The sequence below is a fragment of the Sparus aurata genome, chromosome 17, assembly GCF_900880675.1.
Source record: "Sparus aurata chromosome 17, fSpaAur1.1, whole genome shotgun sequence".
In the NCBI taxonomy this organism is placed as follows: domain Eukaryota; kingdom Metazoa; phylum Chordata; class Actinopteri; order Spariformes; family Sparidae; genus Sparus; species Sparus aurata.
Window position 1 is genome coordinate 9864837 of NC_044203.1, and position 19710 is coordinate 9884546.

A 19710-nucleotide genomic window follows, 5' to 3' on the forward strand; every position below is an offset into this window, starting at 1 on the left:
ACAGAACAGCCCCGTCGCTCCACTACTCACTGTTTGAATTACTCGAAATTTCCCATTTGAATTCAATTGGGAAGGACTTGTTTGATCTTTTGCATGTAAGTTAGGGCTGACTCCCCAAGCAGCGAGAAGCACTGTGAGGGAACATAATAGGGAACCTGCAGCCAGTAATGTTCACCTGTATGGATATTACCATGGCCCCTGGGGGTCAAGGTGGCAGGTGGCATATTCTCTGGACAGATCCACTCTTTCTCTGTCGGGAATAAACACGCGGATTGGAGGATTTCTTCAAAGAGGAAGAAAAGGGAACGCAAGAGTCGATCAGTCAATGGGGTCACAACAAATCCCTGCGCTCATAACCACACTTGGCAGACTAGGATCAGTCAGAGGCAGTAAATAAAGACAAACAATAAAATAGTGGGCATGATGCTCGAATAAAGCCCCTGACTTTAGATAAACCTCCGTGCCCCCCTTTAGGTATTGGATTTTCATATTCTTTTGAACTCCCCTCTCTTCTCTGGCGGAGTTTAAATTTCATGATGCATTAGAATAGCATCTGTGATTCTATACTTCCGGAGCCAATCTCACCTTCTGACTCAGAAACCGAGCTCTGCCAGTATCCGAGCGTGCGGACGAATGATCACAATGAGCACAGTCGAACAAATTAAAAAAAAAATCAGACAAACGAGGAGAAGAAGCGCAAACGCAGCTTTGCTCTCAACTGAAGCTCAAACCGAACAGCGGTGCCTGTGATTTGCATAGCACCTGATCGTCTGCATACCGCTGCGGTGGTCGATAGTTTGATCCTCGGGTGCACTTCAGAGAAATGGGGTCTTACTAAATCCACCGTGAAGGCCCAACAATATTTACACCAAGTTAAGTAAATAAGATAAAGATGGTGAACTTGCCCCTCGCTAAATGCATTAGACGTGAACTCTCTTATCAGAGTCTCAGCACACGGACTGTTAAAAGATGGGTTTCCCGAGCTGGAAATGGTCTTTGTTACCCAATTAGTTTGCTGACGACCCCGTGGTATAATATTCCCGCTTTGACAGCCTCATACACATCCATCTAATGAGGCGCTGCTGGACCACCGGGGAGAGAATGGACACTGTCCAGACCTTCATCTCCTCTAGCACCTATCAGCTTTCTTATCTTCAATGCTAACCTTTTTTTCTTTTTTTTTTCGTCAGAAGACTTGAATTTTTCCGCTCGGTTGTTCATCCGTCCACAGTCGTCCTTACAAGGCTTTGTCTTTGGTAGGCCCCGAGCCAACTAGGCTGAGGATCAGAGGGCTAAGGCCAGGACAGGGGACAGCGAGGACTTATCAAGGTCTACCAGCAGGGGTTTGCCTCCCTGTAGGGTGGCCGTCCTTCTTTCTCTGAAGGAGGTGAAGCAAGCAAAGCCTCTGTGCTTCCCCACTTCCCTCGCCAACGCGTCCAAGAGGGAAAAAGGGAAGGAAAACTGCAGAATTTCTGAGAGTGACAACGCTTATGTAGAGAGCTCTTTGCTGTTAATAAAACATGATTTTGAGATGTCTCATTTTGGCACTTTCCAAGAGGTCAAAAAAACCATGTAGAACTCAAACTTCAAATGTTGCCACTTTGCTCAAAGGAGCGCGGCTACAATCAGAGCGAACAGAGGGATCGGTCAGCCATCTATGACGACCACAAACCCCACTCTGAACTCACTTTGTGCCGGCAATACTAAGACGGCTATCGGGGGCCTAGCAAATGGAAACAATCGAGGATTATCTCCACCACTTTTCAAGAAAGTTGTTTCAACATATCACGAGTGCAGCCATGACAGTGACAGATGGCAAAGCAGCTGGCACCACTCAACTTTGCTTCACTTTTCTTTCTTTTTCGCTTCTTCTTCTCCTTCTCCCTCACACGCCTTTGCTGCAATAGAGGTCTGTTGTGTATTGAAGTGTTGGATAATCACTCATTTGGGAAGACATATTGCGTACTGTAAAACAAGCCGAGATGTGTGAAGCCAGGGAGTTCTGAGCTTGACTATTCTTGCCTGTCTGACAAACATTTTGCAAAGACCGAAACCTAGCTTTGCTGATTTGTTTGTGCGGTACATCACAGCTAAAGAAGCATCTCCCCAAATCTGCCACAAGCCAAGCAGTCACTCAAATTCACAAAACTCTTGAGACAAGTGTGTAAGTGAGAGCGTGTACCTTGTTTAAGCGTTATGCTACCCAAAATGGAACAGTTGTTCATGAATGTTAATGTTCATCACGTGCCGCTTGTGTATGTTTACGACGTACAGGGAAACTTAAGAGCGCATTTACTTTATCTCTTCAGGCGTGACAGTTTGCCGCCCCTGATGGGCCGCTGACAGCAAACACCCAGAGAGTTGTGTTGGGGGGGACAGTCAGGGACACCCAGCTCACCCTCAGGCCCTGCGGGTGTGAAGAGTGGCCCCCCAGGACCAGGAGCCTGACTGGTGCTTTCAGCCATCACTGGTGCTGCTCTGCTGCTGCCGCCGCGATGGCTGAGCACACTGATGCAGGAAGACAGCTGCCTGTCTATTACAGTAGAATCGCTACAATTTCAGTGTGTGTGAGGACGGAGCTATGCCATTACAGAGAGAATATCACACATTCTACTTATTTAGATCGATCTGCTACTGAATAAACTGGCCGAGAATAAGTAAATAAATGAATAAATAAACACATTTCTGTGTGCGGTATCCTTTACTTGAGAAAAAAAGCTCAAATAAGGTAACACTTTAAGATAACAATCTTTAATAAATAAATAATCTGTAGTTAAACTTTAGGAAATAGTTACATCACTGATAACAATTAAATGCTTTATAAATAATTTAATAAGCAACTTTTTATTATAAAGTTGCAACTCGTGTTTATGATGAATACTGCGTAGTTCATCTATAAACATTAAGTTAATAAACAACTCATGTTTATTAACCTTTAGAATTGCTGCCACATCAGCTAAATACACTTATAATATTAAAGCAAAAGGATTCCATTTGCAGAAAAGTGTCCTTCGAAATGTTATATCATTGTATATCACATCATAAGATTGTTTATACTAACGAATAGATGCATAAAAAGTGTTTTACTTTTGCAAGTGGTCAAGATGGAGGTCATTTCAACAGTTTTTCTACCCTTGGGAAGTTTCATCTATATAATAACTGTGCATTTCAAAAGTTCATCATTTATTTAGATGTATTTTTTTTTTTTTTATCCCTGTGCATAGAGGAGTAAAAAGTGCAACATTTCCCTCTGAAGTGTAAAAAGTATGAAGTAGCATAAAAAGGTTTTTGCTGTCATTTGATGAAAGCAGACGCGGTTGATGATTGAGGGAGTTGAAGGATACAGAAAAAAAAAAAAAACAGCAGTCAGTGTTTAATTTGTTTATCCTTTTTGAGGAGATAAAGAAAAAAGGCTTTGATCCTTCGGGATATGAGTGACGGGATTTATGAGAAATATGGTTTTAATTTTGAGAAAATACTGCCACTCTTACACCCGGCCGTAGTTTAAGATTCAGCGCCATTTGCTGTAATTATAACAAGAAAGCGATACAAACGCCAAACCTACTATTCAATCATCATTTTTCAAAACCAACCGTCTGTTATATCTGTAGCAAAACATCTCAAGCAGAAATGCACTGAATTGCATATTTGTGTTTTTGATCTCGTCATCGTATCCTTGGCACGTTTGACGAAACCATGCAGCCATTACAGTGAGCACAAAGCAAATCAGTGAGTCCTGCTCTGCTTATCAGGGGACCTGCCATATCAGTTTGGGTAGTTGTGTTGTGATGTAAGGACAGCAAAATGTCAGGTTCACTTGTAGATCAAGTCAACCATGCATTATCTCTCAAACAGTGGAGCTCGACTGTGGCCATAATAGCTCTGACTAGCTGACTGACTGAGTGCTTCACGGCTAATACATGGAGCTGTGGGCGGCAATGAGTTCCAGCCATGCTCACAGAAAAAAAACTTTGAGAGAGGAGGCTGCTGGGGGAATACATGTAAATAGCAGTAATGATAATAAAAAAGGAAACAACAATGGTTGTGGGTTTTCTTTTGCCACCGCCTGCGATCCGCTCTCCATCGGACTCACAAACAGATATCCGTGCCATGTTGGTGCTGTGCTAAAGAGCGCAAATTCAAAAGGCTACTTCAATAGAATCTGTTTGGACTTTTCCCCCTTTTAATGTGGGAACATGAAAGCCATCGATAATACCATCGATAAATATATGGATGACATTGAGCGAGGGAAAGCGGGCCAGATAATTACCATTTTACCCATCTGAAGAGACCCCAGCCCTGATATTGGTTTAAACCCAAGAAATAATTGATGCATGCAATCACAAATTGGTTCTCCGCCTAAAATTTGGGCCCATTATTTCATTAGATGAAGCCACATTCTTTGTGCCAAAATTATTTGTGTGTCCAACACAGAAATTCAAATCCTGTTAGTCCTGATAATGTCTGGCGTTTTCAAACCATATCCAAGACAGTGTGACTTACAGATAGAGAGAACAGGCCACCTTTAAAATGCAAACACAAATCAAACTGTTTGGAATTGAAATTGTTGATTTTTTATTATTATTATTTTTTTTTAGTTTAATGGTTTGTTTGTTTATGTGCATGCGCATGCATATTCCAGGCCGAGTGTGTGTGTGTATATGTGTGTGTGTGTGTGTCTGTGTGTGTGTGTGTGTGTGTGTGTGTGTGTGTGTGTGTGTTTGTGTGTGTGTGTGTATGTGTGTCATTTAGCAGCTATGCTACACAGAGGTCCTATCCTGGGGTGCCTTCTTGCATATGTAATTGGATGTTACTGTAAATAATTGCCTGGGCATGTGCCAGTGTGATGATGGTGATGATTTGTGTGTGTGTCGGCTCATGTGTGACTGTATGTGTGTAGAAACATGCGTGTACCATTCCGTATGTCTGTGTGAGTCTGTACGTATGTGTATGTGTGTGTGTGTATGTGTGTGTGCGAGCGCATCTGCCCCATCCGTACTCCACTCTCAAGTCCCACTGATTCTCCTTTCCAGCCATGTTGAATCCTCTTTTCCTTATCAGGCGAGCCCAGGCCTGCATCAGGCTCTCCTTGCTATGACAGAGGCTACAACAATAGGCCTGCGATACCGCTGCTTAGCGCTGCGTTTCGGAGGGGAAACCTGCCACGGGCGCAGATTAACTACAACACACACACACACAAAATAGATTGCAGCCTCCAAAACAAAACATTTTTCAGAATGCCTCCTCTTGATTAATGAAGCAATGACAAGAAGAAAAATATAATTTCTGAAACAGAAAAATCCGCCACCACTTGTTAAAGTTTAGGGGTAGCTAACAATAAACATATTGGAGGGAGAGGGTGGGCAAAAGGGGCGAGATAAATGGCTTGAGTGATGGGCTGAATAATTTCTGGAGCATTTTTTGGTTGCACAGGCCCATATTCCTACCCTTGTACTAAATTGCACAATAATCACACTCCATCGGTTGACAGCCTCTGCCTCTCTCTCTGTCCCAGGTGAAAATTAGGACAGTATCTTGACATTTTCGCTCTTCTGTAGTCTACAAGCTAAAGCTCTCTGTTCGCAGCTAACAGCAGCACAGTCTGCACGCGCACGCCGAGGCTCTTACACATGCCCTCCCACACGTTACACAGGCGCTACAGCATGACCCGAAACGCACATGGAAGTGCATGTACGCTCAGTAAACTGACGCAAGCGTAAGGACATTTAATTGCTCCGGTCTCAACTCAGTGTGACACTTCAAAATTGAAGGGTCGTTTTGTACCTTAAACAATTGCAAATGAGAGAATGGCACAAACACGTGACGTGCGTTGTCTTCTCCACAGCTAAAGCGCACTAAATATTCCACTTAGCCTTAAATACTTGCGAAATGTTATACACTTACCATTATGGTTATGATGACTTATGATTCAAGGGTAACATTGTAATATTCTGTCGAGAGTTAATTGGTTATAATTTATTTAATTGGCCTGTAGTACTTATTGACTTCTGCCGTGTCCTTCTAACCTTCCAAATCACTGCCCTGGTGTAAGGACCCTTGTTTGACAGAGAGATTGCAATACTATATTGTTTTATCATAAACCTATGCTCACAGCAAATGTAGCTAGTATACAAGTATATTAAGAGAGAAGATAAGGACAAGATAAAAAGAAAAATGCTGGCTAGATCTTAATCTGGAATTAAGCAAGTCATATGCATTATAATTACCATGTAATTTGCAGTAAAAGGCCCTCAAAACACATAAAGACCAGAATTCTATTGAATCCAGACTCATTACAGTGCACCTTGACTAAGCCCCAGTAATTAGCATTGGTAGGGCATTGTACAAGAGGCGGCAACACCCTCATCAACACACATTTACAACAGAGCTCTAAATCTGCTGCTCATTAATAGCTTGCCTCCCAATCAATTATTAACACCTACAATGGAAGCCAGGCTCACCGGGGCCAGGCCTCTTACTCCAGGCAAACCGTGGGCCACCCTCTCCTCCCGGTTCTGTCCAGCATAGGTAATTACGGCTTTTAAAGACACCTGCTACTCAATAGCTTCGACCCAGACTGTTAATTTAGCCCCTCGATTGCAGACATTTATGTCTGAGTGTCACTATTAATTTGCGTTAATTTGGAGAGTGCGAGGAAGCCGGGCGGAGGCGTTGTCTGCAGCCGGCTGAATGTGCTCGTCGCTCACCTGCGCCGGGGCTGCGGCTGTAATTGGAGTCTAATGGTCTGATTGATCAGTGAGAGAAGTGAGGGATGAGACGGTGCTCTGGCAGCTCCATCAGTCAGACCGAGAGGAGAGAGGAGAGGAGATGAGGAGGAAGAGGAACAGAGCAGGGGAGCGCAGGGCTGACAACAGCAGCACAAGGCCAGCTCCCGGCCGTTTTCATTCTTTCTGAAATCTGTTTCCCTCTTATTATTTGTCTTGCTGTCTATAACTTGCTTCGAGCCTCTTCCTCTTCTGCCTTCCTCACCTTTGCCTGACTTGCTACAAAGTGCTTTGACCTGGGCCAGTTGCCTAGCTGTCAGTTCACACGCTGGCCTTTTAATCTCGATGGAAAAGCTTTCTGTTTCTCCGATTTAGGCAAAGTTCTCTACCTCTGTTACATCTTGTTCTGACCTCTACTTTAAAAATATTACATGTTGAAACTCACTCTGTAGTCTCCGTGTGATCAAAGAATGATAACGAATGTATAAAAATACCACAGTATGGCCAGGCGTATGAGCTGTCCAATACAGCCCAATGTGATTGTGTTAACAGGTCTGCTACAGCAATAACTATAACTCCAGTCCCTCATGCCAAGCTGAGCCCCTGGGGTCTACAGACCTGCCACGGCCGACCCATCAGCTGTGAAATCTGCTTTCCTCTTTGATAAACGGTCGAGATGTGACCCTATCTCTGTCCTGCAGATGCCCAGATTTCCTGTCATGCTTTTTCCCCTCTGTTTTTTCCGGCTTCCTCTCTCTCCCCTGCTCTCTCTCCTTTCATTCTTTCTTTTTTCAGGCTTTTATACCTCACTTTCCAGGCCTGCCTGGACAACCGTGTGTAACGCTCCGCTCGCCGTTCTTTCTCAGCATCATCCATCACTGCGGTCAGCAACTGAGGCCTGTCGTCCGCCGGCAGCCAGCCCACATCAGCTCCCACGCCACAGCGCATATAGCTAGGCCAGCTCCAGCTTCTGCTCCCATTTTGCTACCTCTAGGGACCAGTAACCCTCCCCTCCTCCCATCCTTACCCACCCCTCCGTCAGGATCCACAGGAGTGCTCCCCAGACGCCAGCCGGACCTTACATACTCCGCTCCTAAACGACTCTTCATGTGCCAAAGTGCTGCTCCTGTCCGGTTTAATGCGAAATCTGCTTAAATGCACTGTATTTTCATTATTTACTGTAAGCCACTTTAAGGAGTCATTACACTTTGGTTCCTCCCTGGGCGTGATGCCAGCAGTGAGAAACGGAGCTATGCACCGTACGTGGCGGCTCGACAAAAATAGCTTGACCTCTAAAAAGTCATATCTTAAATGACGTGTCTGGATGAAGGGATAATATATGTTTGATTTCAGAGAGGGCATATCAATATCTCACCAGCGGGTCATGTGTTTCAGGCATGAGAGAGGTGTCACTCCTGCCATATACCTGGCTGCCTTCGGGTAATTCATTCACCTCCATGGTTTCAAAAAAATCTGAGAGGGTAAAAGGAGATTTAATAGTCTGCGGAGGTCACACTTCATAAGAATGACTGAGAGTGCCTCCTAGCTGAGGTACAGACCCATGAAGCAATGAGCCTTTATTTCTACCTCAAACGCTTTCTGACGCCTTCTGACCCTGCTCCGCAGCACCAGCCGCCCTGACATGCATCAAACCTAGCCGAGCCTTTTTTCCCTCTTCCTTCTCCCCTCACACTCGCATTTGTTATTTCAACTTTTCCCCTCCTTCCCTCTCCAGGTGAGGCATCCGGGTTTGTTCCCGTCTTGATGTGTCAGTGTTTGAAGATTTGCACAACTCCCTCGCCTCCCACTGAAACAACGGAGATAAATGCAGCGCCATATTAGGGATGTTGCCAGCGGCTGCATGTTTAACTAGGCAACAGCTCAATAACTAGGAGTTTGATTAAAAAAAACAGAAAGACAACTGTGCTACTGTAAATTAGATGATTCCCTGGTGATGTGCAAAAACAAGAGTTTTCTGGCTTATTCTGCATCTGAGAAACAAAGGAAAAAGTTACACTGAACCTTAAAGGGAGGCTCAGTAAAACAAAACATGCCAGTTGGGTTGACCTAGCCTTTAATGAGAGATAGTGAGAAGCTGCTAACAGCCACTACCCTATTTGAGAGACGAGGAGGGGTGGCAAGCAGCAAAGCATTGAGAGGGCCCCCAGGGGAATAGACACACATGAGATCCTTAAAGGCAATATCCCAAAGCTTTTTCTACTGCTTTTAATTGCGAGGGAGGTTTGGCATATTCTGTAACCCCTCCGCAGCCCATTACAGGTGATGACCAGCACCTGCTCGCTGACGAATAAAGCAAAAGAAAATAATAAAAAATCTGAGGAGGAGGAACTGGAAACTAGCTACGAATTCCTCAGAGGGCATTTAGTTAAGAACTTATCACTCTCGCCAAGAGCAACAATCAGTTTATGCATCAATTTCAGCAGGTAGGGTGATGAATCTGTAAAGTTTGTATCTACTGAAAGCACCCAAGCAACAAACACTTGGAAAAGATGTTTTATATGACATCACTTGGAGAGTCTGAGGGTCATTTGAGGGACAGTTGAAGGTTGCTTTTGGATGCCTTTCAGGGAAATTCATGCAGAGATAGCGGGAGAAATATATGGAGTGTGTTACTTTGGAAGGCAACTTGAGGTGTTGCTCTGTCAAATCACTTTTCCGCCCAAGGATAACTGGCTTTACCCTGAGAGAAGCCATATTTCATGGCTATAATACGGCCTGAGTTATTTAAAGCCACTGATGACTTCAAAACCATGAGGGGGGCTTAGAAAACAGTCAAAACTGCGCCGAAAATGATTTAATAAAGTTATGCGTTTAAGTAAATCTAGGAAAATGGGGGGGGAGGAGGGCCAAAAATCCTAATGGACTTTTCCTTATGTTTCTTAACAGGATGAATGGGAGCATGGTTACAGTTTTAATAGGAATTTCTTAATTAATCCAAATGCAGAATGGAATATCAAACCCTTGGAGGACTTGTCACTCCACCAGAGCAGCAGGTCAACACGAGCCTCTGCTGGGATCTTTGAAACAAGAGATGTAAAGCTGCTGTGTGCAGTGTAACATCAAAAATAATGGATTGTGACTTCATTCAATTGAAGCCTGGACGGAGCTCAAAATCCACCAATTAAAGTGTTTTGTCATAAAATATGCAGATTAAATGGTTAAAATGGATGCACTTCAAAGGCTTTTGTTGGGGGCCAGTTGGATCCCAGAAGAGTCACCTCAATAGGTTTGAATGTCATGGGAATTGCCATTAATATGGTTTTTAGATGTAGGACTTTCTGGTAATCATGTTTCCATGGCTGCGAGAGTTTGACCAAATAAAGGGATTTCACTGCATGTTTTAATAATAATACCCTTTACTCGAAACAACAAACACTTCTTGAAAAGGAATACTTTACATAGGGGTTATAAGTCGCGAATAATTGTTTAATAACCAAACTTTGATATTTCATATCTATCTGAAGCAAGTTAATGCTAATAAAGGCATGGTATGCGCTTTCAGCAGCGGTTTTAAAAAATACCCCAAAATTGTACATGAGTAAAAGTTACAATGTGCTGCTTAAATATTATTTCCTCAAAGTCACACGTATGAATCGTGTCGATGAAGGTTCTCAGTCAGCAACTGGACAGTTTCTTGAAGATGTTTCAGCTCTCATCCAAGAGGCATCTTCAGTTCTAACTAACTGGAGGGGAGTTGCAGGCTTTTAAACCCTGTGTGGGAGTGTCCTTACAGAGTAGTCTGAGTTTCAGAGTCGTTAGGGACACTTGCGGGTCGTTGACCCACCGTTGGGTCAACTAAATGTAATAACCTAACAATGTTAACCTCTATAATGTGGCGGAATGGAAGTATGAAGTAGCAGAAAATGGAAAAGAAAAAGTTAAACTTTGTCACTAGTTCTCAAAGGAAGGGTTTTATCTGGTTAATATCCCTTCTAATGAAGCATGACTGTTTTTTTTTTGTCTTTTTTTTCACCATGTGTACCCAACCAATGTACTGTTTGATCACTTACCTACTGAAAAAGTGTTTCAGCATCCAGAGCAAAAAAACACATTTATTAAAAGGTAGTTTCAGCAATTATAACACCTTCTAAAAATTTTCCTCTTTATACTGTATATCTTACAATAAAGAACACCGACTTTGGTATGTTGACTGTACCTCACTACAGGACTAGCTGACATCAAATACTGGATGGCAAAAAATATTCTTCAGCTAAATCCGGACAACATGGATCTTTTCTAGGCACGCAACATATTTCTGATCACGTACTGCCAAACCAAAGATGCCTTTTGCACATTTTTTTGTGCAACATTAAACCTGTAACTGAAAATCTTGGTGTAACATTTGATCCCAGCTCAATTTGACTAGTTTAGTATTGTTTGCAAATATTCAAACAATGCGTACGTTTAAAATAACTAAAACTGCCACCCATGCCTTCATTTAGACTTATTTTGATAATTGTAACGCTTCTTTCAGCTGTGATCCTCTATTAGCCATCCCAGAGTTAAAGCTAAAGACTGGGATGTTCAGTTATTTTCAATGTGTGGAAAGATTTGTTTAATTGAATCTGGGTCCTCTTACTGTAAATAATTTCTCAAACTCACTGTAATTGCATGGCTTACCCTGATTTGGTTACTTCAGCTCCTTCGTATTTAGTTCATTTTTATCTGCCGTGTTTTAAGCCTAACTTGTTTTATTTTGTATTTAATTTCACTATCTAAGTTAGACAGTGGTGCCCAAATATTCAAAATGATATGGTAGTTGACCAAAACAGGACATACCAGTGCAGTGTTCTCAGTGTTCATCTCGATCTTCCCCTCAAAGGGTCCCCATGTTGTCCCCACCGGGAGCTGCTGCCGGCTGTGGATCCGACGCTCGCCATCTTTGAGGAACGCGTCCAGCTCCCCTAAAAACACAGCAGAACCCAAAGCAGTCAACCATACTGCTCTATATAGCACACAAGTTCCACATCAAATCACAGTGACATTCATTCATTGTCCTTTCTCCTCAAAGCTACATGTGCGATCACACTGTTGCCTCAGAGCCCTGCAGTAGGCAGCGAAGGTTGAAGCCAAGCAGTTTCAAAATGGATAAGCAAATCGAGCAAGCATCCATCTGATGGTGTTCCTCAGAGACATGGTGCGCTAACCTTACTTGAAAGGTGTCTTGTGTTGAGATAATCTCTGTGAGACAGTGCAGGCTCGCTGGCTGGCGAGAGCAGCTAGTGGCAGGCCTATTTCTGTTGTTCCAGGAAGGCTGGGCCCTTGTTAGTGCTGTGCAGAGCTCCAGTTAATTAACAGTGAAACCGGATAGCACTGTTAGAAGTACCAGTGCTCGCCTCCCTGACACCCCCCACTATCTTATCTCTTAGATTCGGTGTACTTTTTTCGGGATGGTGATTAATCAAATAGTTATGATAAACCCCATGGCAGGCCGTGACATAGTTTACTGAAGATGATGTTTCCCACTGTAACATACACTGTGTGTATGTGCGTGTCTTGAAGGAAGGTATGCGGCTCTCGTCTGTACATTTCCGAGCGGTTGCCTTGACAACCCTGAGAAGTCTTGTTAGAGGAAGTGCAATGATTCAGACGTCTGGAGCTACGAGTTCTTACTGATTCTGGAAACTTTCTGGTCACGAGAAGTCCCACAAACTCAAACAAAGGCCATTTTTATCAGGACTGAGTCATCTCGGGCTTTCTTTCTGTGTGAACGTCTGAACATTGCACTGATCTTTTTGCGGTCAGAGACTGGAGTCAGCTGCAGAACAACATCATTGTTCCGGGACCAGGGCTGAGTAGTAACTGTAAGGAAGGGTACTTTATATGTTTGTGCTTTCAAATTGCACTTATACACTGTAATCTCATATGTTTTTGAGTCAGTAATCTACTTTTCCTTTCACATTGCCAATTAAACATTTTCATAATTGCAATTAATCACAAATATTCAATATGAAATATGAAAGTAACTTGTACTCATTTCATAACCTTTTTTTTTTTTTTTACCTTAACCTTTGTATGTTTCTCAAACTGTAATTTTCACTTTACATTTTTCTAGGGGTAACTGTCGTTTTACTCCGGCTTCCAGGAAACCAACCTGCCACTTAAATTTCACCTAGCCAGGCAAATAATCATTATGTATTATTATTCAAACAAACTCTACATGAGTTGTTAACATTGTGTCTTTTAACCTGTTTGCTCATGTGGCTAATAATTGTTCGGGGGCATCTGGTTCATGCGGAATTGGCCGAAGTGATCACGGCGCTTTCTGATGTGTATGTGGTATAATGACCTATTCAGCCCTGTTCTACTGTGTAAATATCAGCCGTGTATCTGCCTGCACGCTATTGTGTCCGTCTGTTGTGCTGGTATGGAAATGTGCGCTTATGTGCTCCTTTGCATGCATAAACATGATTGAAACATCAGGCATGTGTTATGATCATATACTCATCAGTGGTGGTCACCCCGGTAACAATAAAAAGCTAAATGTCAGCTATAATAATAATAATAATAATAAAAAAATCACTTGTTTTGACCAAATCTTTGTTGAAGGTAGATACAAAATCTTTGTAAACATAATCTAACCCTAACCCTAAACCTAAAGATATATTTAAGAAAAAATACATGCGCGATTTCAGAATAGTCCTTAAAATGAGATCATGTGGACAGCGTTATCTCCTTCTTTCTTTCACTCTGCCTCCCCTGCCATGTTCCTGCTGCTGCATGCTGTCTTCCTGGTGCTGCAGTGGAAGGTGGGTAAGCTCATTACAGAGAAATAATTAAACATTGGTGCACAGCTGGTCGTCATCACTGAGAGCAACAGCCACCGCTTGATGCATTCTGTTTGTCCTCAGATAAGACCCACGGCCTTTAACCGCTTGGATGCAAGTTCCTGTTTAGCCCCGCTTGACAAACAGCTCAAGCCATCCCCAGCCAACAATTCTGATTCCTTTCCTTTACCCTTTTCTTTCTCTTTTTTGGGTGGGATGCTCGGAGTAAAAAGGGGGTAATGGGTAGCGTAGGTGCAAGAAGGGGGGGAAAAGGGGGGTACGATTCAATTTGTGCACTTTGCGGTCCACCATGTTTAGGTGCCAGTTGTGTGCATCTCACACCAAATGTTGCCTCAGGACCTTGGCTCACAGATGGCTTGTCACATCTGTTGCAGATACTAGTGGAAGATCTCCACAAAAACACCCATGGATGAATAATGAGTTCCCTTCATGCACTCTCTATGAGCATTTACAGGTTTAGTCACACAGCAAAAACAAACTGACAGATGTGTTCTGTTTTCAACTGGGTGACTGACATTTCTTTGTAATTATGGCTGCAAGAACTCTTGATGTCATAGTGATAACTCAATTTCGTACGAGGCCCCAAATCCCAATTCTATTACCTAAACACAAATACATTTTGTACACACACTGAAGTGTTTAACCTGTCAAGCTGCAGACGACAGACTAAACCAAGAGGAGAGCTCATAATGGCCTATTAGGAGGTTTTACAAACCCAGTGCCTGTGTTCTCCCGTCAGCGTTCCTCATCATCCAAGTCTCAAATGCCACACACTTGGCAAAACGGGGCTCACAATGTGGCTCAAGAGCGGTACCCCCTCCTCGGGATCCCGACCAACCCCACTCAGCCACCTTCACCCTCAACACCCCCTCAACCACCACCTACCCCCCCCTTCCCCCACCCCTCCCTCGATAAGATCATCATCTGTCGCTAGACTCTAGGGTCTGTTCCTGCACTCCACAGATACTTGGCAGACCAATGAATGTCCCTTTGTGTGGAGAGATCCTCCTCAGATAGCACCCAAGATGCTACACGCTGGCATCTGTTTGTTTTTTGTTTTTTTTGTTTTGCGTTTTTAATGTGTGTATGTGGGTCCTGTCTTTCTTTTCTGTTATGGTGCAGAGGAATAGGGAACCTCATCTCTCCCTTCAATAGCATAACAACTGAATACTAATGAGTTTCTCACTGGCAGGATGCCAGCCTGGTATGATTTAAAGAGTAATGGCTGTGGGTGGACTATTGACAGATAGAGACCCTAAAAGAGGTGAAAGACCATGTTCTACTTTTAAATAACACTGTCAGATGTAATTAACTATAGGGCTGGAAAATATATTGATACTATATCGTTATCATATATGAGACTATAAATCATCTTTGATTTTGGATGTTGTTACATTGTAATATGTAATGTAATGTTATTTGCAATTTCTTTTAATAATTTTCTGAACTTACCAGATTGTTGACCAGTTAAAAGTTCCCTTTATGTTTTTAGAAAAATGCTACAAAGTCCAAACAGGTTTGAGTTAAACCAGCTGCTGAAATATTCTTTCCCTTAACTCTTTGGAATGTAATGATAGATTCACATTTCACTGTGAATGTTTCTATTAATGCACATGAAGTGTAAGCCTGAATTTCCTTAATATAATTTCTGGCTCGGAGTAAGGTCTCGGCTCGTGGTCAGGGATGACAAATGACATCATCAACTGGCTACCGCAGCTTAACATTTGCTAAAGCAAATGGTCTACTCGAGCTATTTTCAACATGAATTTGACTTCTCTAACTAGTTCAAAGAACCAACTTCAATGAAAAGAAATTGCCCGCAGCATAAAAAAAAAAACCCACCCTGATTATTGACTGAGCTTGTGGTTTACCTTTTCCGGTTATCTTGAGCACAATAATAGTAAGGGTGGATGTTGTGTGGAAACAAAGACCGACAAGAGAAGAGACAAGTGGGAAAATAGGCTTGAGCTTCACACGGCAGATGATCCCCCTTGATATCAAGCAGTACCTTTGAATCAAAGCAAATAAATGACTGCTGTTCAAAGTTCAATAACCTGTGCGTGGCAATTCACAGATGTCTTAACTGAATCCCAGTCATCTCCACTGACAGGCGGTGTTATAGAGCCAGCAAATGGGCTATAAATTAATATACCATGAGAGAGGCATATGGGGTGAAATGGAATGCACTGTATCAGTTCAACAAAAGGTGCCACATCTTTAAAGCAGATATGTGATATGAAATTTTACAGCTGAAGGAGAAATGTCGCGGAGCTTTGATAAGAGAGCGATGAACTTTCTCCCCCCTTACCCAAACCGCTATTATCAGGTCCCAGTGAGCAAAACGCATCATTTATAACCCGCAGCCCACACCATTATCTCTGAGAAAGGTGCTTGTTTTAAAGCAGTAGAGGACCCCCACCACCAGCAGCGCAACCTCGTCTCCTCCTCACCCACCTTCTACTCCCCCACTGCCCGCCCTTAACCTGCCTAGATGTGCCTGCTTCTGGCCCTGAGCAGCGGGGAGAAAGTTGACCGTTTGCTTCAAGTTTCCAGGCAACCACAGGAGTTTGTCCATATGAGGAGGATGGGGGAGGAGGGAGGGGTGATTTGATGTGGTGGGGGGGGGGGGGGGAAGGGGAATCACCCCTTCAGGTCAGGCTTGTTTTCAGGCTTGGGGGGGGGAGAGTTAAACAAGCCAAAGGGATTAGGGCATTTTAGCTGTGACACTCCACATGGACTGAGCAAGGGGTTGGGAGGCAGTTGGGGGCGGTTGGGGGTGGATGTATTGGTCCCTCGGATGGAGGACTCCCATCATCTGGTTGAGAACGGACCCAACAATGCCTTCAAAATATAGTTTTTTCAAAAAAATACAAATGTTTTAGCCCAATGGCTGGACAGACAAAAAAATAAAATTAAAATCTTTCCTGGATGCTTCCGAAAATAAACAAAAAACCTACACAGTGGACCTTTTTTTTTAAAGTTTCTTTTACAATATTTAACAGGACAACAAAAGAGCAAAAAGTTTTGGGAAATTTGTCTGTTTGCTATCTGGTGGAGAGCCAGATAATAAGAGAGATGCCACTCTCAGACCTGTCCCTACAGGTAGCATCTGGCTCACTTGGCTTAGCATAATGAATGTAAACGAGAGGAAACAGCTACTCTGGCTAAGTTAGGTAACACAATGTACCTACAATCACCTCTGACACTACAAGCCGGACATAATCTGGCACATAACTTCCAATAAAAGGAGAGCTTGTCAGGCTTTATACAGATTAAGCAAATCAAATATAGCATGTTAATTATTGCATACTGAGTGTTAATTCACTTCTCGTCCACCACTACGCTAACACAACCCCTTTCAGGTAAAGGCAAACCCTTATTTAAGACAGTCCGCCAGTCAGCTGCACTACATCCCTAACCACCCCGACCTCAACCCACTTACTCTCTGCCTCGCTACATAAATGGAACACTACTTCCTGCGCTGGCATTGAACGTTGGCAGTGGGCGTAAATTGCGAGGTGTGGAATCGTCCAATATGGACATCATTTCTAGGCATACTCAGGATTTATGTGGGGATCAAAATAGAATTTAGAATCTTTCCATGCCCGTGACCCTCTTTGAATCTGGAGTGCATTAATTAAAGCAATAAAGATGAAAAGGCATGAAAGAAAGTTTACACCAGTACAGGCGCACACACACACACACACACACACAGACTCACACAAAAGAGTTAGGTCCTGCAGTACATTATCAACACAGAGAATGTTGTTTGGTGTCATTGAACAATTGAAATATGCCAGTTGTCGAGCACTCTGTTTCATCAGAAGCCTGGCGAAGTCAGCAGCAGGCTCGCTGACAACAATCTCTGAGACATCCATCTTTAGAGAAGCACTGCAATGTCTATTGATAGCATGTAAAGGGAGACAGCAAAACTTAAAGAATGACTGTCCTCACACAGAGATATCGCCGTATCGCCGACAACATCTAGAGGACACACACCACTCCAGCTGGAATCTGATTATTTTAAACGCTTTTCTTAAAATTTCAGAACCATCAAAAGGACATTACTCCACCTGAGGGTGTCACGAAGAATGAGTAATTGATGGTGTGTGCACTGGCAATGCATGTATTGGAGAGGGATGGATAACACTAGGGAAAGGCAGTTGCCATCTCGTCTGTTCGGTCTTGTCATAAATAAAGTGTGGAAAACACAGCGTGACATATGGTTATATTTGGAAGGAGGTATAGGTGGAGATTGGTTTGGAAAAATCCTTACATGACGCTGCGCTGTGAAATGTCTAAACAAACAACTTTTTAGCACGGAACACAAGTAAACATCGCTACCTCCAAGTCTTTATATTCTGCAGTTAATTCTCGACTATTTTTAAAGTACTCCTGAATCTCCTCCCAAGTCAATTACCAGGCTGCAACTTCCCCTGGGTAACGGGGAATTCTGTTTTTTTTCCTGGGTGACCTAGTTGTCTTTTGTGAGTAGGTTTTAGCCGGAGCAGTTTGACAGTCAACAGATAAGATGGATTAAGCTTTTTTTTCATCCAGTTTTGATGTGAACAGCGTAAAAGCGGGTTAAATCATTGAGTTTCAGGAGTATTTTTAAATGCCTGGAGATAGTGCGATAAAGGAGCTAAACCTAAGACTTGGGCCGGGAAGGTCAAGGTCGCGGCTTTAGAGAGCAGCTACCCGGCGACGCGGGCCAGATCTCGTCTCTCTCAGAGCGAGCTGAGCGCCGCAGCCGAGCCCACCTCTCATCACTCCCAGAAAAGATACACGAACGGAGTGAAACAAAATCCAGCGAGAGCTCGACGGGCGGCATCAAAGAGCAGCGCACCCTTGCCTTGTGTGGGTGCCTGTGTGTGTGTGTAAGTGAGGATGGGGTATGTGAAGGGAGGGGGGGGGGGGTTAAGTTCCCGCTTGCATTCGCGTGCATGCATGAATGAGATGGGAGTGTGTGTGTGTGTGTGCGTGTGTGTTTGTGTGCCTTGCCGCGTGTCTGCGTGTGCACTGTAAAATATCGCTCCTCCATGAGCAACTAGCTCCGTAATTATGTTTTGATTATTTTGCGAGTGCTAAAATAAAACAGCAATTAATCTGTTGATGTAAGACAGAAAATAGAAGTACGACGTACATATTAAACAACCCCAGTTTACAGAGCGATGAACATTGAAACAAAATCACATTTTGAGAATATAATTTGTACACCCCCTCACCTCCGCCACCTCCCCTTTCCCCCACCTCCCCCCCAAAACCTGATCTGAGGCGTGCTTAACATGCGCATAGGAGCTGACAGCCGTACAATCACGTGACGCGGCGCCAGCCAATCCTGAATTCATTTGAATTTTTAAGCCGCGCTGTGATGAAGCCACTTGAGCATAAGAAAAGGTGAAGAGGCGACTGAAATAACGAACAAATCAGAACGATACACCGGGTCAGACGCCGCGTGTTAACGTGTCTGTTTATCGCATGTCACATCTGGCGCGACACCGCGAGGTTTTTGGTTCAGAACATTTCTGAGGGGACATATTTAGACACATTTTTGCGGCCGTCTATTCCCCCACTGCTCCTCATGTCGGTGACAGGGGAGAGTAATCCTATACACAGGCTGCTATTGTGAAATGAGAAACTAGCCTCCTTCACTGCCAGAGACCAGATGCACCTCTCCCTCTCTCTCTCTCTCTCTCTGTCCTAATCTGTAAACGACTTAAAGGAGCCTTATCTCCGGGCTCTTCTGCTTCATTTCATGCTTGATTTACTTTAATTTGTCTGATAGGGCACAAGGATTTGGAAATGGCCCATCTTTCGGTGGAAAATGTTCTGATTTTTCTCCGGCATTGTTATGTGGAGGTTTTTGACTTTTCTCTCCCCCTCTCTCACTCCTCCTTCTCTTTCCTCCATCTCCATCTCTCTCCCACTCTCCCTCTTCCTCTCTCCCTCCCTCTCTCTTCCTCCCTCCATCACCTCTCTCTTCTTTTCTTATGAGAGGCGGGCTGGGCTGGGGTGGGCTGGGGATGGGGGGGGGGAGGAATCTTGCTCCAGTGCAACAGTCTGTTTGAGTGCATTTAGATTCGAGCTAACACAGCAGAAACAAGTTTTCCATGAGGTGTGATTTTGTGATGGGCGACGGCGACACTGGAGTCGTGTTTGCCTTTCAGATCCACGTT

At 43.6% G+C, this 19710-nt stretch overlaps 1 protein-coding gene across 2 annotated transcripts in view; it reads right to left on the reverse strand.

Annotated features, from left to right (window-relative positions):
• zfpm2a (zinc finger protein, FOG family member 2a) overlaps nucleotides 1-19710 on the reverse strand; it is a 121620-nt gene that overhangs the window by 52796 nt on the left and 49114 nt on the right. For both annotated transcript variants that reach the window (XM_030393497.1, XM_030393496.1), the window contains exon 4: nucleotides 11526-11650. In XM_030393497.1, the coding sequence (XP_030249357.1) occupies nucleotides 11526-11650 (125 nt within the window). The remainder of the gene's footprint in view (nucleotides 1-11525; nucleotides 11651-19710) is intronic.